Source organism: Pocillopora verrucosa, chromosome 12 (assembly GCF_036669915.1).
Source record: "Pocillopora verrucosa isolate sample1 chromosome 12, ASM3666991v2, whole genome shotgun sequence".
Classification (NCBI taxonomy): Eukaryota; Metazoa; Cnidaria; class Anthozoa; order Scleractinia; family Pocilloporidae; genus Pocillopora; species Pocillopora verrucosa.
The window spans coordinates 20,060,478-20,082,132 of record NC_089323.1 but is presented as its reverse complement, the minus strand read 5'-3'; the positions used below and the strand labels follow the sequence as shown (position 1 = coordinate 20,082,132).

At 37.6% G+C, this 21,655-nt stretch overlaps 3 protein-coding genes across 3 annotated transcripts; 2 read left to right on the top strand and 1 right to left on the bottom strand.

Annotated features, from left to right (window-relative positions):
* Positions 1-340: 340 nt before the first annotated feature.
* LOC131783412 (uncharacterized) lies at positions 341-3,140 on the top strand. The gene is made up of 2 exons (XM_059100154.2): positions 341-605; positions 1,495-3,140. The coding sequence occupies exons 1-2, from the start codon at positions 581-583 to the stop codon at positions 2,031-2,033; spliced, it is 564 nt and encodes a 187-aa protein (XP_058956137.2). The 5' UTR covers positions 341-580; the 3' UTR covers positions 2,034-3,140.
* LOC131783393 (sterol carrier protein 2-like) lies at positions 1,528-11,170 on the bottom strand. Its single transcript, XM_059100131.2, has 18 exons — positions 11,039-11,170; positions 10,242-10,299; positions 9,850-9,921; positions 9,286-9,350; positions 8,918-8,981; positions 8,155-8,219; positions 7,585-7,711; positions 7,065-7,128; positions 6,489-6,575; positions 5,727-5,877; positions 5,103-5,154; positions 4,841-4,936; positions 4,464-4,571; positions 4,228-4,381; positions 4,053-4,146; positions 3,576-3,705; positions 2,995-3,071; positions 1,528-2,858 (listed from the first exon to the last, which is right to left on the bottom strand). The coding sequence occupies exons 1-18, from the start codon at positions 11,081-11,083 to the stop codon at positions 2,763-2,765; spliced, it is 1,605 nt and encodes a 534-aa protein (XP_058956114.2). The 5' UTR covers positions 11,084-11,170; the 3' UTR covers positions 1,528-2,762.
* Positions 11,171-15,230: 4,060 nt separating this feature from the next.
* On the top strand, positions 15,231-19,104 carry LOC131783392 (lactadherin-like). Its single transcript, XM_066158929.1, has 8 exons — positions 15,231-15,322; positions 15,983-16,352; positions 16,570-16,735; positions 16,967-17,292; positions 17,645-17,783; positions 18,095-18,420; positions 18,674-18,812; positions 19,097-19,104. Coding segments are annotated over exons 1-8 (1,476 nt in total). The 5' UTR covers positions 15,231-15,320.
* The last annotated feature ends 2,551 nt before the right edge of the window (positions 19,105-21,655 follow it).

The window sequence follows — 21,655 nt, the reverse complement described above, 5'->3', positions numbered from 1 at the left end:
GTGTCTCTTTCGCATCTGACTAGCAGTGAAACAATTTTGTCAACTCCGATAAGCTAAAAGCACAAACAGCAGGTAGAGAGGTAAAATGAAAAGTGACATTTTAACGTTTATCTCTCACAGCATTTTAATAGTAAACCAAACAGACAAGAATAACGAGACAATAAGAGAAATCTGATCTATTTGATCTTTGCATAAACTTGTCAGTTAATGACTAAGGAACCATAAATAGAAGTAAAAATAAAATTCCAAATTATAGAGAAAAATATATTTTCGAAATTTCTTTAGGACGTGATATGAAGTTAATCACACTTATGTCGTATTACTCGTCGTTTTACAGCTTTCCTGTTTTCTTGGAAAACGTTTTCCGTCTCAAAGACTATCAAACAATGACTTGCTGACGTCGTAAAGGGGTTTTCCCTCCGATATGCTTGATTAAGCACTTTCATTTTCTTTCCCCGCCTACTAAATCTAAAAACTTTGCGACGCACAATTCCACAATCACAAACAAACTGCCTGACAAACTTCAAGCACTGACACGCTCGGACGCCGTGTGGAAATTTCATTCGGAATTATTCTGCAGATGTTCAATCACACTCTTTTAAGAGGTTGGTATTCAAAATCGTTCTTGAATAAGTTTTTAAAAATAGCCTTGGAGCTTAAAACCCTTGCAATTTGTTGTGGGTTCAGAAAAACGCAAAATTCTATCGAAAGTGGTAATTCAAGTCAACCTTTGGATGGCAATCTTTCCTCGGTGTAGTATATCATTTAAAATAATCCCAATCAACATCTCGGTTCTTAAATTAAAATGTTCATGAGGACACACACTTAATGCCGTTGGCCATTTTATGATCTTTTGTCCGCGTTTATCTCTAATTCGTCGGACGATGATTAAGCAAAAGAAGCATAAAAATCCATAATGTTTGTACCAACCAGACAAGACACCGCTTATTTCTTTTGGACACGGTACAACATGGCAAAACGCCGAGAACTTTCTAAGTGTCAAACACTTCTGTTCACCGCACGTGACAAACAAACTGTTTTCAAAATTCAAGCCGAAACTTGTAAGTAACAAAGTGATTTATGGCAAAGATTTAAAAACTTAGGATGCGAGGCAATGTCTTGTAATAAAATCAGAATTACAAAAAGATGTCTTTCTCTCTTGTAACGAGCGCCGCTCAAACAAACATAACGAATCCAACCTCAGAGCTTTGGTTTCCGCGCTAAGGCTGGATAAAACTTGAACTTGGATGTTGCGTTCGCCCCAGGGTGTTTTTTTTTTTTTTTTACTCTGACTGAACCCTTTAGGCCAGGAAATACTTCAAATTTTCATCAACTCTTGTCCCTTGTCTGATTTCCCCCACGACAACACGGAACGCGGAACTTAATTAGTTCAGTGATAATCGTGCTGATTAAACCCTTTCAAATGCGCAATCATCACGGTTTCAATTGTCTCAACATTGTAAGTTAATGCGTACACTTTTTTTCCCTTTACAGTCTTCAAGATGTTCTGTCATATTTTGATCGTGGTTACAATTTTTGCGGCGAAAGAAGCAATGGCGACTGATAGATGCCAGATGGTAATCTCAGGCACTTGTATTCAACATTGCCACAACCAATCATGTGACTGTGGCGTAACAGACAGTAACCAAGGCTACAATGAATGTTACCAAGCCTCCGCAGGTTCTAAATGCAGAGCAATCACGTGCTCATCTGAGACATGCTATCAGAAGTGTCACAATTGTCACATGAAGTGTACCAGTGATGTTAGTTTCTGTAGACAGCGGTGTTTATCAGGAGCATGCTCATTTACGTGTGACGCTCAACACTGTGAACAGAAATGTACTGGAGAGAACTGTCAGAATACCGTCTTTGACAACTGCCATCTGATCTTGCCGCTAAATTACCTGGTGATATTGGCGGGAATTTTATTCGTGATAAGTATGTTGGCGTGTGTGCTCCTTGTCATGTCTTTTAGAAAAAAGGATTGCATCCCTGATTGCTATCCACAGCCGCCACCCTACTCAAAGATTTAGACTGAGAACTTTCATGAAGGGATTTCCTTACATTAACACAGTTTGCCCACAGGTTTTTGTTAACGGAGGAAAAGCACCAGCTCCGCCCATCCAAGTTGTATTTGGCAAATTGTGCTGTTCATAGCATAATATGAACAAAAGAAAAAGAACATTGTTGACTTAACACCATGTTTATAGTATGATATGAACAGAAAAAAGAACGTAACAAAACCGGCTGCTCACCATGTTTATAGCATAATATAGACATACCAAAAGAAAACTGAACATTTCCCATCATACTTGTAATGAGTTGTTCACAAGTTGTAAAAACTAAACAAAAAAAAGTAGTAAGCACTATATTTATTATTTCACGACGCACATTAAAGAGTAGGAGTAAGTAGGAGTCATGTCATAGAAGAAGTGTTTGTTCGTTTTAGTATTTCTTACTGAAAACACTCCTCACCAATCCATAGTTCATTAGTAATAGCTCAGGTTATGTGTCGTACATGTACCGGGTCACTCTGACCCAGGCCTTTTACCGAGCCTTGAGGGGTGACACTTTGTGTCATTTATTGATTACAGTTTTTCAACTTTGATCAAATACTGTTATGATAATTTGGATGTTTCAGATGATTAAGTGATGTTTTCACGAGGTAGGTTGAAGGTCTGACAAAGATTTCACCTCATTTAAAAAGGACACCTTAAAAATTTGTTGCTACCTAAACAATCTCATCTTGTTCGCATGTGGATCTACAGCTTAGACTTGGCAGGCTTTGGTTGAATTTCTCTTAGTTTCATAGCCAGGCCCATATTTCCCTTGATCTTGATCTTGCCTTGAAAAAAAGCCTGAATAGCAAACAGGGAAGCTGTTTAGTTTAAAGGTTCGGAAACTCGTCTGGTTCATTTTGAACTGATGCGCAAGACCATCATTCGTTGCTCTTATTGTATGTTTAAAGCAAAATGTTGATAAATTTCAACTTACCGATTGTGGATTCATTTTACCAGTCATTATCTTAACGAAGTCTTCGTCATTCATAGTTATTGTACAGTCAGCTTTATCTGTGAAAGTGTTAAAAAAGGAGTGTCAAACAACCAATCTGATTAAAGAAGATAAGTTCCTAAAAAAAACTGTGCTGCTGTGTCGGAGGGGGTATAACGAGATAATTGGGTTTATCAACTGAGTTGATAATGTAAATTGACCACCGAAAAGAGTTTCTAAAGCTGACGTTTCGAGAGGTAGCCCTTCGTCAAAGCGAGCGAGCAATCTGATTGGCTACTCCCACATTTACTACTCGTTGATACCAGATCCTTAAAAGGCAATGTGCGATCTAGTGCATCATGACCAAAAGCGGCAAAAAGGCTTTATTGACAGTTTCTAATGAGGAGCGTGGCAAGTGACTTTGAAGTACCTATTTCCTGAATGAGACACTTCGTTCCTCTACAGCTCTCAGGCTGTTAAGGTATGCCAAGTTTTCCAAAACCATGTCCACTTAAGTGAAGTTTAACTTTACAGCACTCAAGGACTACGTTAAAATTACAAATTAAGAATCCTGAAGAGTGTACCTGAGCCTCTATATTTCAAAGCCCCATCTCCATTCTTAGCATCAACAATCCACCAGGTTTCTTTTCCATCAGAATTTTTGATGTTGAATCTGTAAACTCCTTTAATTTTCTTAACAAGTAGAGGGCCTTCCTGAGTGAATTAAAAAGACGTTTCCAAGTGTCCTGCTAGTAGACTTATTTACAAACAATTAAACCAAATAGGAATGTGACTGTAGAGATTAAACTTATGGAATTATGGTACTTGTCACAAAATATTTTGGAAAGATTGCGTGACAAACTCTGTGTCCATCAGCACTTCACCTTAATTGGAGAGATTAAAAATTGCTGTTAAAATTATCTAGTCTTGTCCGAGGATTCAATACCCTAGTGTACCCCACTATATTCCTAAAAGTTGACTTTGGGAGGGAGAGAAAGTCCTGTGTGACAAAAATAATGATGGCTATAAAGGAGACCACAAATTGAATGACTTCCACATACCCCCTTCAGCTTCTTTTCCATCTCTTCAAATATTGCAGCTGCCTTGAAATCTTCTTCCTTGACTGCTGAGGTATAAGAAGGTACTGGGCGATACCTTGTTTTTAAGAAAACAATCTTTATTAGTTCTGTGGTTTCCAGTTACAAGTAAAAATTTCAATTTATATTGAGCTCTCACCTCCTTTGATTAGGAAATCCAAGTTGATACAGAGCCACCACTACAGCACCTCCCAATCCAAGGTTATGCTGAAGAGCCACCTTGGCTCCAGGTACTTGCCTCTTACCACACTCACCCCGCAGCTGTTTGCAAAGCTCTGTACACTGTGCTAAACCTACAACAACAACGACAGATATCTGGTGAAATTTGCAAAACTCAAGCCTCGTGCAACATTTACTTGTATCTCAGAAGATTACCTGTAGCCCCCAGAGGGTGACCTTTAGAAATGAGTCCTCCACTTGGATTTACAACCCATTTGCCTCCATAAGTGTTATCTCCTCTGTCTACTAATTCCCCTCCTTTGCCTAAGAAAAGGAAAAAAATCAATTGCAGATTTTTCATCCCACTGCCACCTTCCCTCTGTTCTTAATAAAACATTGTAGTACATTCACAATCACAATCACACTAGGTCTTTAGATATCAATGTTGATTTACAACATTTACTTTATGAATTGAAATTGGTTCTTTCACTCTAATTGTAATATCATTTTACTATGTTCCACGGTCTGTGCCAGAATTTAACTTTTCTATGCAAGCACCAGATAGCAAATACTGAGACTGTAACCCATCATACCTTCAGAGCAGAGGCCAAGTCCTTCATAGGTGAGGAGCTCATTGGTGGAGAAGCAATCATGAAGCTCTACAACTTGGACATCATTGGGTGACATGCCTTCACAAATAACAAAAACAGACATAGAAAGTTGATAAAATTGCTCTAAAAATAAGCCTCAAAATCCTCCTCCAATAAGTGAGAGATCTCTGAACAGCATTTCAGATAATCTTTCCAATGAAAAAAGTGTTAAATGCCAATAGTGGACAGTATATGTACCACATACCTGTCTTCTGAAACAATTTCTTGGCAGCAACCTTAGTCATATCATAACCAACCTGCAAGAAAATATGCAGAAGTAATTATTGGTTCAAACAATCAAAACATCAATTCTCCTTAACAAATAGCAATTGATAAACCTTTGGCTGGTTATTCTGCTTACAATTTAGTGCAACACATAAAGTAGTGTCCTTAATTCTGACTTTCTCTTTCCTTGCATGTTAACACCTCAGCTCCCAGAGGTGATTAACATTTAACTTCTCCCAAAGCAAAAGTTGCTATCTTGATCTAACACCAAATTCTCAAAACTAATTTACAAGGAAATAAGTGGCATCTAGACGGGAATATTAACAATCAGATCTTGGGTTTTTAAGGGCTGAACACTGATTTTAAATGCATCTCATTTTTTTACTAAAGGTGTTACTGAAAGTAATACTGAAAAATTTAAGACCTACAGCCACATCGGTCAGAAAATAAGGGTACAATTACAAGACAAAGATTGTTGGTGTCTTAGTTCTTTCTTCTACTATTTCAACAACTTAAAGTTATTAGACTAAAAAATTCTAAGAGCTCATCATCAAGTTTTCTATTCTTTAATGTAGTATATGATGAAAATAAATTTCCCAATTACCACTTTAATTGAACTGTTTTCCTGGAAAGTGCTCACAAGATCTGTTGCCATTTCCATTCCAAGAATCTCAACAGCTTTACTCTCAAGCCCATGTTTCTTGACAAACTCTTCACTGGCCAAGATGGCTGCTGCACTGCCATCTGATGTAGGACTAAAAGTTAATGTACAGCTCAATCAGTGCAATATTGTTACATGTAGAATCAGATCCACAGCTTGTTCACTGCTTTCTTCTTTACAATTTGATGATCCTCAAAGAGGATTGATTCACCAATTGAAAATAAACATGTTTATCATTCTTGGTAAACTGTGGCACTCCAACATTAACAGATTGAAATCACTTCTGTTTTAAGTCTAGTACATTTTTTTTTGACATGATAAGTGTTTTGATTATTTCATACTTAAGACAGATCCATAGATAATGTCCCCATTAACCCTTTAATTCCTAAGAGTGACAAGGTTCTAATTTCTCCTTACAATATCACCCCTGAATTAAAGGTTTATGTCATGAGAATAAAGGAAATGATCAGCTTCTAATGAAGCTCTTGATGGTTCTACAAATTCTTCCTGTTAGAACCTAGGAAATGTAAAGAGAACAGTATGGAGAATATGCATAGTGATGCTAGGGTGTAAAGGGTTAAAAACAACATAAAACAAATAGATTTCCTGATGCCAAGTCTGAATTTATGAAATAGCCCAGGCCATTTGACTTTAGCAATACAAGCATTGACAGGTTACTAACAACAATTACAGAATGTGGCTTACCAGCACTGAAGTTTTGTCAAAGGGTCAAACACCATGGGAGAGTTCTTAATCTCTTCCAAAGTGTACTTTTTCCTGAACTGAGATAAGCTAAAATATGAAAGACAGAGAAATGTTATTGTTTATAACTATACCTCATTATTGATATGCGGCAATCAAATGTTTCCAGTGGGAGATGTAGTGGCCTAATGATTTGTGCGCTTGATTCTGGGTTGGTCATTCTGTTGTGTTCTTGGGCAAAATAGTTTACTTTCACAGTACCTCTCCACCCAGAAGTATAAATGGGTACTGACAAATAGTCAGGGAAGTTTGATGAAATGCTGGGGGTAATCTTGCAATGGACTGACATCCCATCCAGGGGAGTAGTGGTATTATTCCTAGTCACTTCCAGCTATGGAAATTGGCATAAGCTCTGGCCTGATGAGCTACTTGGCTTAAGTACAGACTTCACCTTGACAAAGTTTCATACCCTGACTAGAGAGTATTATGGTGTTACTCTGATTTCCATGGGTAACAAACAAAATTTATCCAACACACAAAATTTGCAGTATAAGATGACACAAAGCACGATTTACTCACGGATTATCAACAGAGTGAAGATGGTTCTTGTAAGCAATTTTGGCAAAATGGTCCATTGTGGTTCCTGTTTGAAGTTGAAAAATCTTTCACCAACTATCACAAGCTCTTAATCAACACTGGCTCCTAAAGAGGCTTCCAAAATGTATTTTAACTTGGATTTTTTCTTGTCAAAGGCTTGCACTGCATTTCAATTTTAATAAGTACTGTACATTGTCTCTGTTGAGACAGAATTGTTTAAATAAATAGTTTTAAGCCTTAAACCCCAAAGAGTGATTAACATCTAATTTCTTCTTATAGTATCACTGCTTAATCCAACATTAAGGTCATGAGAATAAAGGAACTGATCACTTAATGAAGAATCTCCTGATAGTAGAATTGTATATTGACAGAGAATAGTAAGGAGAATATGGATACTGATGTTAGGGTGTGAAGGGTCAAATAAGTAAATGTAGCTCTAGAGGCAGAGAATTCTTTTCAGATAGTAAAGACCTGTTATAAATCAATCATCACAAAAACTCACCATATTTTTCCATATGTTCTTTGCCTGCATTTCCAAACAACTGAGGAGTTATAGGAGCAGCAGCGAGGCCATGTTTATTGATCACAACTTCCAAATGTTTATCCATTGGTGGAGTGCGATCTTTGAACTACCAAGTACATTACAAGAAAGTGTGTCAAGTGCAATACATGTCTGAATTTCAAAAAGGGTTGAAAGAAGGCTTCTTATTTTCTCAGCACATTTCTAGCTATATGAGGTTATAAAAATGCATTTCACAAGTATATGTTCTAAGGAAGCAAGCAGTCATTCCATTTTGTAACCTTTCGTGTACTCTCAAACTATATATTGTGATTCAAATATGCTAGATCAGGCCATTGGACAAAGGAGAAAACAACACATAAAGCTGTGTGGGTTCAACTCCAAAAGGGAAACCACAACTACTATATTACAGGGGCCATCAATTTGAGGTAAAAGGAAAAATGTTCTAGGAAAATAGATCCTCAGCAGATGCCAACCTCATAGTTCTAAGTACAATGAAACAGAAAGATTTACTTTGAAACTTAACACAAAATTAGTATGCAATGTACTTACATTTGCTCCAAGAGATCCTTTCTGCATTTTCTCAAATCCTAAAGCTAAAACACAGTCTGATGAACCTGTAATGGTTTGAATGGCACAATTAGGGTTCACATAACCATTTATACATACATCATACTGCATGAAGCCTGTGTGTTATTGGTTGAGTGGGTATCACTCACAGGGCTGTATGTGAAATGAGTGGGTACAGCTGTGGCCAAGACGCATGAAATCTGGAAGGGAGGTACCTGGATAAATTTTTCCTATGTATATACTGCTAGCCTTTCAAAAAAAACCCCACACCATTTTAAGTCTATTCTATGGCTAATTATATACCCCATCTTGGTCACTTTCCTTAATATAGTAACATCTATTTAACTGCAAATCTTCCCATTACTAAAATCCCTATTTACCAGAATTTTCTTACCACCAAAATCTCAAAAATTGGAAATGCAACCTTATTATAGTCAATCCTGGCATGAAAATGCCACCCAGTGGCATATCCCCATGAGCCTATTATTAAGAAGTGCCTCACCCCCCACCCCACCCCCCTCCTCCCTGGGTATAAAATCATATACAAGATAAATGATCAAACAAATGAAGGTCAGCTTTGGTTTGGTTGAGCTTTGCCAGACAAATATGGTTCATGAAGGATTGTATGTTCTTGGAAAGGGTTCATACTATACAAGAGCTGTTAGGTTACATAGTATGCAATTAATTCCAATTTATATTTTATGTACACAGCTATAAGATATTTATTTACAAATTTGAACTGTACCTCCTTCAACAAGCTGCTTGGCCAAATACAATGCACTGGAACCTGTAGCACATGCATTATTTACCTACAAAAAAGTTTCCAGATGCAACTTTAAATTCATTACTCAATCTTTTTATTTGTGTGTTCATTTTTTATAGCATTAAGTACTCATGTTGAATATCAACTTTTTCACTATGGGGCAGAATTTTCCAAAAATATTTTTTGCATTGTTGTGGAACAGTGAAAACAATAATTCCCAGGGTCTGTATAAATGAAACATGATTCCAAATATTATTAAACATTACCAATTCTACCAACTTCTACTTATGTCAAAGTTATTAGTTAGTTGTCAAATAGAAATAAAATATCCTATGGCTGAAATGACTAACATTGTAAATTGGAATTCCTGTGAGACCAAGTTGATAGAGGGCTCTTTGTCCGCAGGTTGAATCACCTAAAATTTAAAAATGAAGTCCTCAACAATTATGAAAAATCATTCACTTGCAATAATTTATTTTAAAGGTCAATTTGAAATAAAACAACTGAAAGAAAGATGCCAAAATATTTAAAGTTACTAATGAAAAATTTATTAACCCTTTCACTCCCACAAGTGACCAAGACAGAATTTCTCCTTACAATATCAATACAATATCAAGCAGGCAGGAGATGAGAATAGAGGAGAATGCCAACCATGGGATTATTAGTTGATCCAATATCAAATTCTCTGAACTAGCATCATAAGAATTGTATGGAAGATAGTAAGGAGAACTACTAATTAGATCTTGGGAGTGAAAGGGTTAAACTAGATAGAGGTTTAGGAAAGTAATTTGTTACTGTATTACATGTATGTGTGCACTGGAATGAGAAATATTTTTCCTTACAGTGTATTGTGATAAAATACACAATCATGGAATTCTTGGGGAACCTTTTTAATGAGAAGGAGAGAAACTCACCATAACAGTAACCTACTACAGCTTGGTCTATTTTCCCATAATCCAGGCCTGCATCTTTCAGGGCTTTTGTTCCTGGAAACACAAAAATAAACCATTTCAAACAAGACATCAGATTACCAATAGGCTATCAACAAAATGCTGCCAGTGGATAAATTGTAAAAATATACCTTCTACCTATAAGGTATACCACCCAAGTGAATAACCAATGAGCTTTTCAAAAATGCTCAATATGCTTATTAAAACCGCCAAAATGCACAGAATTTTTGCAATAGTTAAGGGGGGAAAAAGGAAAACCAAAGAACTACTCATCCCTATCATATGACCCTCCATCAATCAATAGGGCAACACATTCAAAACTTTCAATGATTGCAGTTTGAGTAGCTCCAACAAACCTGCTTCTCTGGCCATATCAGGGTAGTCAAAATCTTCTCGACGACCAGGTTTTTCGAACTAGTGGAAAAAGTAAAAATTATGATTTAAATGCACTGCCCCAAATAAGTGAATACAGTTTATATTTTTTTTATTTATTTAATTTTTATTTTTCACAACATACCTGTAATCAAATCATCTTAGTTCATCATTTTCACCCTTGGTTAATCTCTTCCATACCAAAATTAAAACTTTTTTCTTCACAATTTACTTAACCCCCTGACCCCTTAGATTGACCAACATCTAATTTCTCCTTACAATATCACCCCTCAATTAAAGATCATGGTTACAAGATAAAACACATTATCAGGTAGTAAACTCAGGCGTAAAGAAGCTCTTGATGGTTTAAGAATTCTCCTTATCATCACTTTAGATAATGTCAGGTGAACAGTATGGAGAATATAAATACTGATGTTAGGGTTAATCAAGAACTTTATTACAAACCCTCATTTTGTAAATAACTTCTTTAAACATGCAGGAACAACAACTTTGACGTTTTGATAAACATCAAGTTTCCACAAGTTTAGGCTTAATCCACGATGTTTCATCAAGATGGAAAAACAAAAAGTTTATTACAGCACACCTATGCCTTTTTTCAAAAACTTCTAAATAAATATTGGACCAGGTGAGACAAACTTTGCACACAAACAGTGATGGCAACATACGTAGCAGCAAGTTGAGCAAGACTTCAAAATTAGTTATGTAAGAAATGTTCATATTTTGGGAAAATTTCAGCGCGGAACTATATCCCTTTACTAACCTTAGTCATCCCCACTCCAACGACATAGACTTTCCTGCCCGTCATTGTAGAAATGTAGGAAAATATTATAAAAAGGAAAGATCACCACAGCTGATCGAACTTGTGGAAACGATGCCTTGCGGATTCAACCTCCTCGGCCCAGGTCTATGACCGTGTCAGTCACTTGAAGGTCATTCAAGGGTAAGTGCGATGCGCAAAGCAGGCGGAGTAGGGGGTGGGGCAGAGGTACGACTCAGTGACTGGAGGTATAATTCTTTTGAGCTGAATACGTAAAACTAAGTAAGCCAAATAAGGATTTAAAACAATTTGATGAGTCACTCCCTGCTTTAGTTCTTTTTGTTCTACAATACACTGAAATAATATTGGATCGCCGCGCCAGCTTGATCAAAAATACGCCGGGATTTGGTACTTGAAGGAGATTTCGGTGTAAAGTAAAGTCTGTTTTAGGGTTGGACGGTCTGCGACTCAGCTCAGGGTATTCTTAAGGGTGTATTTTCGGTACCTGTTACTAAACGAAATGCTCAGAGTGAGAAGTGATGACCTATTGGATTATAATTTTCAGTTCGCAACTAAAGAGATTGGAAACGCCGCAGTCCTTGTTTAAAAATTCGATACCGCGATTAAACAATTTTGGCAAAATCATCTCTCATTTTTCAACAGACCATTCATCAGCCTCTTATCAATCATTTACCTGGAATATGTCTTAAATACATGTGTAAGCTACTTGGAAATAAACAAGCAAAGATGAGTGAGGACAAGGCACTCTTAACTTTCTGTGTGGAATACTCTTTCTCAAACAAATACTTCTTTCGGCGCGAGGTACCACTGCCTTCATGTCTTGCTTTCCAATTTTTTTTTAATCATTCAATTGCTATGATAGCAATTTCTTAATAGCAATTCTTAATAAGTTGATGAGGCAAGGATGAAGAATATCACTGTTATATCACTGTTATATCACTTTTCATTTATTACTTCTCAAGTTGATTTAAAGAACCGTTTGGAGAGTTGCATGAATTTTCAGAAAACTCATTAAGAGAATCTCGCTCATTAAGGACTCACAGTATTCTCCCAGTATTTTTTGATACTCTCAAATAACATTGGCTAGTGTTTCTCGATCATAGTGATTTTTTTAAGTTTCTTTGTGCATCGAAAAATCCTTCGCGATTATGTGTTTAGTACACTGACACACACACATATATATATATATATGTATATATATATACATATATATTATATATCATTCAATTGCTATGATAGCAATTCCACACAGAAAGTTAAGAGTGCCTTGTCCTCACTCATCTTTGCTTGTTTATTTCCAAGTAGCTTACTCGTGTATTTAAGACATATTCCAGGTAAATGATTAATAAGAGGCTGATGTATGGTCTGTTGAAATTGTAATATATATATATATATATGTATATATACATATATATTACGATTCTCCTTTTCTCAGGTTTGAAGAAAAATACCATGGCTGTATTTAGCTCTCGAATTGGGTTCAAGGACTGAAAATATACCTTTTGAGCCCTTGGGTTGAGCTATGGCTTTGACCAAAGTCGACTCAGGTTACTTCAATTTTAGGCAATTTTTTTCAACCTTTGGCAATTTGTCAATACTAAGTTAATTCCATCCAGACCTCTCTATTATATAATGTTCATGTCGTGTAAGACTTCATCATTCTTGTTGTTTTTGGAAGGAAGACCAAGGAATCAGCTAAGAAGGACATACAAAGGCAAAATTAGAAAAGGTAGCAATTTTTCCCAAGCTGTAAAGAAACAATTTCTGTACAACCTCCTTTTCTGCCACATTCCATTTCGTCATCGGAAGGAACATGGTGCACGGCCACGCACTGCTTAGTTACGTGTTTTCAAATGTTTCAGTATACTATAATTATAATATCGAAAGGCTGCCTGGGTAAGTCTGAATAAAAATATCTTCCAACTCGAGACGAATGCGTGGAGCTGACGAGGTGGGTACTAAGGCAGGGGTAGTACTTTAGGTTTCCAACAAAAAAACAAGAACCATTTTCAGGACTAGACAGGCCATTTTGAAGGCACTAGACAGGAGTGTCGAAACGTTGGGTCTATGAATTGTAACTTCTTTGGTTACATTCATTAAATCTGCAAACCAGTGTAGCTTCAAACTATGTCTCATTTTCAGGACGTTTTCTTTGTCGGTTACTGAGCGGTAAATACTTAAAAATCAGCAACCCAAAAATGCCCACCAACTTCATGAGTCGCTCTGTATTTTAGTACTTTCTGCATTACGCTAAAGTTTGATCGCCAGCAGAAAGTTTGAGTGAAATAGCGTCCGTTGTTAGAGCGCAATGAACATGAAGGTCTACATCTAAAAAGGGGCTACTGTTAATCGTGCTCAGTACCTGCCAAACGAAGATATAACCTCATAAAAAATTAAACATAAGATTAATTAGCATAAAAGTTTCAGTTCTTAATCATGGGGATGGCAAATGGTATAATCCGAGACTCCCGAAATGCTGACACCCTTGTTTGGAACACTGCAATTCAATATCATAACTGTTGTTCTTCCTAGATATGACAGTTAGGTACCTGTAATTTATTACAGCAGGAGCCCATTACTCCTGATTACAACAAATTATCGCGTTACAGTTACCACGGCCTCTTTTGCGTTCTCTTTTGCGATATATTAACTATTGCATAATAATATTTTCCTAAGACAACGATCCTACAATTACTTTCGTCGCTGACAATGATAATGCCGAGCTACTCTTTCTCTCCCCAGGCCTTTAGGTACAAGAGCAAGTTCTAAACTTGGAGAATTTTCAAAAAATGCCGAACTCTAAGACTCGTCGCCATCGTTGACGAGAGTTCAATCGAGATTGGGTGAAAATTTTTAACGAGCCTCGCGATTTTAATTCAAGATATCATTCGTTTCCCCTAATTGTTACCCCTAATTAAAGGTTATCAATTATTTATTAAAGGAATTTTTTAAATAACCGAGTACACCGCTCGATAAAGAAAGAAACAAAAAAAAAACAGGGTTGGACCAGTCTTGACCAGTCTTAGGTAGTCGCTCTTAAAAAGGAGACATTTCTCGGCGTAAGGTACCAGCCCTTTCTTGTTTTTCATTTTAATGATTTGAAAGTCATTGCCGTGCTTTCTTTACAGGCCAAGTAAAAATATTAGGGGTGATTGATCCGTGTTTACAAACTCATATTGCTTTAGCGATTCAAAGTAGTATTCGAGGGGTTTTGCGACTTTTTAGAGGCTAAGTTACTAAGTTAATTCATTTAGGACTCCGAGTTACTTAGGTTATCCGATACATGATTGCACCGAATTCTATAAGTTTTATTTTATCCTTTTAAATGATGTTCGTTAACATTTCCCGATTGTTCAGTGTTCATACATCAAAAGAATCAGACGAGTGGGTTGATTACGTAACCATCATCGTAGACCATTTGGGGTGAGTTTTTTTAAAACACGTTGGCCTCAAATTCTCGCCCTAGACCTGGTTGTTCGAAGGATAGATAACACTATCCACTGGATAAATCTCTTTCCAATGCATGATGACACACTTTGCTTACGCCTATCCGCTGGATGGCGATTTATCCTGTAATAGTGTAGTTTGATCGTCCGGGTGAGTGTAGTCCTGAGAAGGACTGTTGTCGGTAGTGGTGACTGACGTTTCGACAACCTGAGTGGAAGTCATCATCAGAGTCAAGTGAAAGGTTGTTGTCAGTCGAATGTACTTAGTCCGGTTTGTGTTTTTGTTTTTTTATCCGTTGAATAGCGTTATCTTCCCTTTAAACAACTGGGACCTGGAGAGCTCTTTGGCATTGGTATAGTACTAATATGTGTGCTATTTTTAAGACTGCATCTGCTTCTCGATTGAGTTTATGGACTTAAAGATTATGCCTTGAGAAGATGCCAGGATCAGCTCTCACCAAATTTTTGTTAGTTAATTTTTCAACTCTTGGCAATTTATTGATATTCTTAGTGAATCCCATCTATATGTTAATGTCATGCTAGAACTTAAGGATCAATATCAGTATCTGGGCAACTGCCCACCTACCCCTCCCCTAACCCAACAACAGTCAATTGATAACAACTCAGGGTGAATGTTAGGTTAGGGGAGGGGTAGGTGGGCAGTTGCCCAGATACTGATATTGATCCGAACTTAATTTCTCTTTGCGTTTTGGGAAGAAAACCAAGGAACCAGCTGTGAAGTCCGGGTAGATGAAGAAAATTGTTCTCAAAGGAAGAAAAACAATTTTAACCTCTTTGACGAAAACAATTACTTGGCGATGTAAGTATAATACAAAGAGCTTGATTAATAGAACTCGTTAATTTATTTCATCAATTCCTACGGAGTCGAACTCTAAGCCATCTCTCATGAGGAATAGTGAAAATTGACCCCATGTAAAGCGTCCATCGCCTAAGACAGGGTTATTGGTATCCCGGTTGTACACCACACCGAGATCTCACCAGAATCCTTCCGGTGCCGCGGTAGGATCTTCCGAGTCACCCGCCTAGGATCTCTCAAGATATTACTAGGCGAGAGACCAGCTGGTCGATTCCAGTGCCGTGCCGGATCCCGTGGGGATATGAACGACAACCAAAACTTCTTTTTTTTTTTAACTATTCTAAGGAGGATCCTTTCTGGTCGTTTGTAAGACATTTAAAGGTTTTTTTTTCCCATAGCTTAAAGAAATTACAGATTACATAATTCAGTATGACGCTTCGTGCTAATGTTGAATATGATAACTGATATGGCGATTTAAAAGAAACATTTTTGTGCTAGAATTTTGCGGCATGCCAAACTTTCCGTTATGAAAAATTTAGTCGCAGGAGATAGATGCAGAGTCAGATAAGAAGTCATATGACAGCTTGTAAAGGCCGATCCATGCATGGTGATGATCATTTTGAAACAAAACCCTTCACTTTTCATGAAACTTTAATTCATTAGGGGAAGTTTCCAAGTTTTGTTTCGTCCCTTCATCTCACTCTTCATAACCGCTGGATTCATTACTCCATTCATCGCGGGCTCTTGCATTAGCGGCAACTGTTTCGCAACATTCCACCTCGTCATCGGAGTGAACATGGTGGATGGCCACGCCCTGGTTGGTCACGTGTTTGCCAATGTCTCAGTGACCAAAGTGATAGATTGCTACAGAGCATGCCAACCAAACTGCCGCTGTATCTCCTTCAACTTCCTGAAATATTCCAACCAAGATAACTGTCAACTGAATGAGGAAAACCGACATTTAAAGCCCGGTGCCTTGATGGCAAAGGAAGACTCTCAGTACTACGATCTGGTCGTTCGCTACAACATTGCGGTGAGAAATGATGTTTAGCCGGCATGAATAACTTCTTTTCAAAATATGAGAATATTTTCAAAAGTATCCAGTCAGGATTTTTTCCTTATTAAAATTCTCAGTCATACCATAAATCAGGCTCGGATAAGACAAGCTTATACTGTATATGAATTATCAGAGAGAGTCTTATTCTGCCAATCCATGCTAAAAAATCATATCAACTGATTTGTTGTCTCAGAGCAATTCTGCAGTTTCAGCATCGTCTGGATGCACTCAGTGTTCCAACAGTTGTTGCAAAGATCAACCGTGTCTCAATGGAGGAACATGTCGAGAAAACTGTCAGGAGACCGGAAAACGATTCATCTGCGACTGTTCGGGATTTATTGGCCAGATCTGTGAGCAGGGTAAAACAGTTTTGATCAATAATGCAACTACAGTCTCACATTCTGTGAGCTATCTTTTCCATGCTGCAACTTAATCGAGTCTTAAATCAATTGAAAGGTTCCCTTCCTTTCTGGAATCTCCCTGATAGACGAGCAGAGGACTGATAGTTACGTATAATTAAATTATGACTCTTAACGGACTATTTAACCTTACTCATTCATATACCAACTTGAAATGCGATTCACATTTAGAGTGTCAGGGCGCCCTTGGCATGGAGAGCCGTGCAATAACTGACGGACAAATAAGCGCCTCTACCAGATATAGTTCCCGTCATGTTGCTTCTAACGCCAGACTTCACAATCAAGCAAGCACAAACAGCGACGGGGTCTGGGAAGCATCAATAAAAAACACCAATCAGTGGCTTCAGATCGATTTGGTCACGCAATTCAGCGTGACACGGGTGGCAACACAGGGAAGACATGATCGTTTGCATTGGGTAACTAACTATCATTTACAGTATAGTAACAACGGGTCGACCTTCCAGTTTCATAGAGAGCGAGGAAAACACGTAAGCAAGGTTAGTCATTGCGCAGGTATTTGGACTTGCAGTTTATTTTTTATGGGTTATGTGGTAGGTTAGTGCGAAAATTTTGGTTCAGCCAATCATTGCCTCCAGTATCTGCAAAAAAATACTGTTTGAGATTATGATTAATTTGTGTTAGCTTAAGTGTCTACTTTGGTTAAAGTATGACTAAGCTATTAAAACTCCAATACAGACACCAAAATATTTCGACACATGTTTCATCAGGACAGTTTCGATCAAAAGATAAAACGAAACGAAAGCCTCAAACATGTCTAGGGTCAACAAGGGAGACCAGCTATTGTCACTAAAGCAACAAATATTTCATGGCATCTCTATATTCTTTAAGGAATTTTCAGGAAACAGCGACAGTACATCTGTGGTGTCACATGACCTGATTCCACCAATCATGGCGCGTTACATTCGTTTCCGACCATTGGCTTGGCACTGGCAGATAGCCATGAGAGTGGAGCTGTATGGTTGTCATGGTAATAGACTTTTGTTTTAACAAGCCTTACTAGTCGAATCAAAAGAACATCATGGTATCTTTTCGAAACTTTAGGTTCTTCAATAAAGTTATTAAATGTTATGATTCTTAACAGAATTTTCTCTATGTCATCAGTATCGTATTATTTTGTAAGTAGGAAAGTCGATGTTCTCTTAAATGTATCTAAAGACAATGTATTTTACCCCGCCATTACTTCAGCTAAAGCCTCACACACAATTGCATGGTTACACCTAATGTTCTCTATACCAACTGTATATTGACAATAACGATTTCGACTCGTTCAACGTTTAGATTGTCACCGCGCCCTCGGTATGGAAAGCCGTGCAATCCTTGACGGTCAAATTAGAGCCTCGTCACAGTATAGTATATACCACGCTGCTGTTTACGCCAGACTCCACAATAAAGCAGTTCAAAATGTACACAACGAGGCCTGGGAACCATCAACATCAGACGCAAATCAGTGGCTCCAGATTGATTTGGTCACGCAACACGGCGTGACTCGCGTGGCAACTCAAGGAAGATACAGGATTAATCACTGGGTGACAAAATATAATCTGCTGTACAGTAGCGACGGGTCGACCTTCCAGTACTACAAAGAACGAGGACAAAGTATAACGGTTAGTCATTGTGCTTAATGATCTTTACATGAAATTGGTTTTGAAAATATATTTAAATACTTTGAAATGGATGGCTATTATACTACCAGCAGCCGTGGGCAATATGAAAAGACTCGCGTCGTTCTTTTTTGCGTTTTGATAGACTTCGACTTTGTCTCAGTCCATAAAAATGCCCAAAAAAAACAGGAGCTCGGCCAATACCAAGCCACGTTGACCTCAGACCTGGTCAATAACGTATATATGTTGTTTAAAGGAATTATCTGGAAACACAGATGGTACCACTGTAGTGTCACATGACCTTATTCCAGCAATCCTGGCGCGTTACATTCGTTTCCGACCATTGGCTTGGCACCTGGTGATAGCCATGAGAGTGGAGCTGTATGGTTGCCAAGGTATTTTAGAATCTTTAAAGGCCGTAATATCGTGTAATTCTGCCTAAATTTCCTTATGAAAACAGTGATGCTCGTTTATATTGCGTGACAAGCTCGTGAAAAACTAACATAGCAGCCTCGCCTTATGCAAATTAGCTTGCGGATTTGTTAGTGCTCAAGTGAGAACGTTTTGTTATTAAGACCTGATTTTTGGAGACATTTTACAGTGAGTTATTTGATGTCATAGAAACGTTTTCCTCAGTGCTGTGTAGCAAATCTTTAATCATGCTTTTGTTTCGTAACAGGTATCTGAAGCAACAAGAGAGGATTGCCAAACCAGGGACGGAAAATAAAGATCTCTTTATGATCTCTTCTGAGTATGCTGTCAATCTTTCATAATGGATCTCAACTGTTAACGCGAGGTTCATGCGTCAGTTTGCGTTAATTGATATACGAAGCACATTGTAAGATTTAATGAAAGATAGAAGATTGCTTGGTGCATTAGTTACGAAGACGGCTTCAAGAAAAACAAGAGTGAATTTCTAAGCGAGGGGAAGAAACTTATGTCTCTCATGGTGGATACTGTTGATGTAACACTATAAGTATCACCAATTCATAGCCGTTTCATCAGTAAACCGAGTTTTGTTCATTGAGATATGAAGCACAGCAGAAGATTTAAAATAAGATGAAAGATTGCTCGAGGCGTGGCCGAAAACAACTTAGCTTGAGTTTTGAAAGCATGAAAGATGCGCCAAAGTTACTCGAGGCGTAAGTGAGAGCATCTAAAGCTACTCGAGTGCTGTTCAAATTTACTGCATGCCTCAGTAACATCTTACCTGCTGTGCAGGCGTCTAATTAGTGTGAGCGAACTTTGTAAGCTTTGATTTGGAGTTAGAGTGGACGTTGGAGGTAGGGGGGTAATCTTCACCTCTCCACCCAGCCCCTCTCCTTATTTTTGACCGACGACAGCCCCGTTAACACAAATTTATCTCCCTCCCCAGCCTTCTGCGGTCATTAAAATCAAAGATGGCGGCAATAATTGTTAAGAAAATACTGAGCACTCGCTCGCCAAAATTACGTAAAGATTACTTAGTTACGTCATAACTGGTACTGTAGTAAAACACCTAGCTTAAATAAAACTTTCCATTAATAGTTTCATCGCCAAAAGAAATAACACTAAACTGCTGCGTTTAAGAAAATAATTCTCGTTGAAGGGCAATACCACCAGGCTTTAACTTGCCCAAACAACAACATAACCTAATTCAAAACTGACTTAGAGAAATATTTGAGGACCTCTTCTCACTCCCTTTCATCGTGTTAAAATGGGAAATCATTCAAAGACTTAGCAGTTCTGAGCTGAAAAGTTGTAATCAAAAAACTCATGAGCTCTTTAAGCGAAGAGTTATTCAATTAACCTGTGTTAACCGTTTTCTCCATTTTTCCCATGTGGTGACTGGAAAGGCGGGTGGGATAGTAGTGTATTGTGTGTAATTTGGGTCATAGTAGGTATAGTCATAAAAGATAAACATTGCAGATGGGGTGTGATGAAGAATAAATTAATGTGACATGACCTGTAAAAATACGAAATAAGAACCCCGTTAACTGTGAATTCCTTGCTTTTCGCGATACATGAACCTTAAAGTTGTTAATCCGATTTCTCGTGATGGGCTTTTTAAAGGGGCCATGACGAAAATGTTGAAAGAATGAAGCAAACAAAGGAGTTTTACGCACGCAAGCCTAATGGAGGAAAACAGAGTCAAAATATTGTCTGTTTAATTATTAACTGGTAGTCAGCAGGTGATCATTTTTTCTCAAGTTTTCCAAAGAATTGCATTCGTCCTTCGGTCATACTTAAATGTGTAAAAAAGTGTTGTCGTTACATTATCTCACTTTATTGTTAGGCAGAAAATATCGAATTTTACAAATTCTAATTTGTAAAGGTAGATATCCTTAAAAGGATGATTTTACCTATTCATCATTGTTATTAAACGTGATACTTGGATTCAGATGAGTTGGCTGATTACTTAACCATGACGATTACTTTTGTCAGTGTAATCATAGTTAGTAGAGGGGACTCTCCCTCCATTAACTATGGTGTAATATTTTAAGCACTTGCATTGCATTAGGCCATGTACCGTAATCCTCAGTCACCTCCACAATGGTATAATAAAGACACCGAGACGTCTGTTACTTTTACAGTGGTTACCCGTCTATAAATCTGGTACGATGAAACAGCAATTCAGTAATTCAGTAAAAAGTGTGATTGTTGATAAGTACGCAAAATGCTTTAATTGAATTTGGTGATGAAATGTCCAATGACACTCGATAAGCTCCAAAGTTTACTTTTAATCCTCACATTATTGTCGGCGCGTGACCACTGTCATGATATTAAATTATTTGCAATGTATAAGTTACTTCAATAATTTCCTCCGTCACCTTCACAATGGTGTAATAAAGACACCGAAGCATCTGTTACATTTATTAGTGGTTACCTCTCTATAAATCTGGTACGATGAAACAAAATTGAAAAATTTGACAAGAATTAGATTTCTCAAAAAAGGGAAAATTAGAAAACCTTGAAATATTGATGAACGAGATGCATATGCCAATCATCGGCCAATAAATTATTCACGTCTCTTGCCTTCATAAACATGATTGAAGAATTTAGTGGAGTCATTAAGCTTGTTTGGACCATGATGGTTATTGCGGTAAAAGAAGATTTAGACCAAAGACTTGAACAGTTTTTTGCGAATAAACACCAGTTTTGAAGACTTTGAGATAAAGGTAGGCCTTCACTTTTTTTCGATAAAAAAATGAACAAAGTTATCTTAAAGCAGTATGTTTACAGAAATGAGTAACACCTT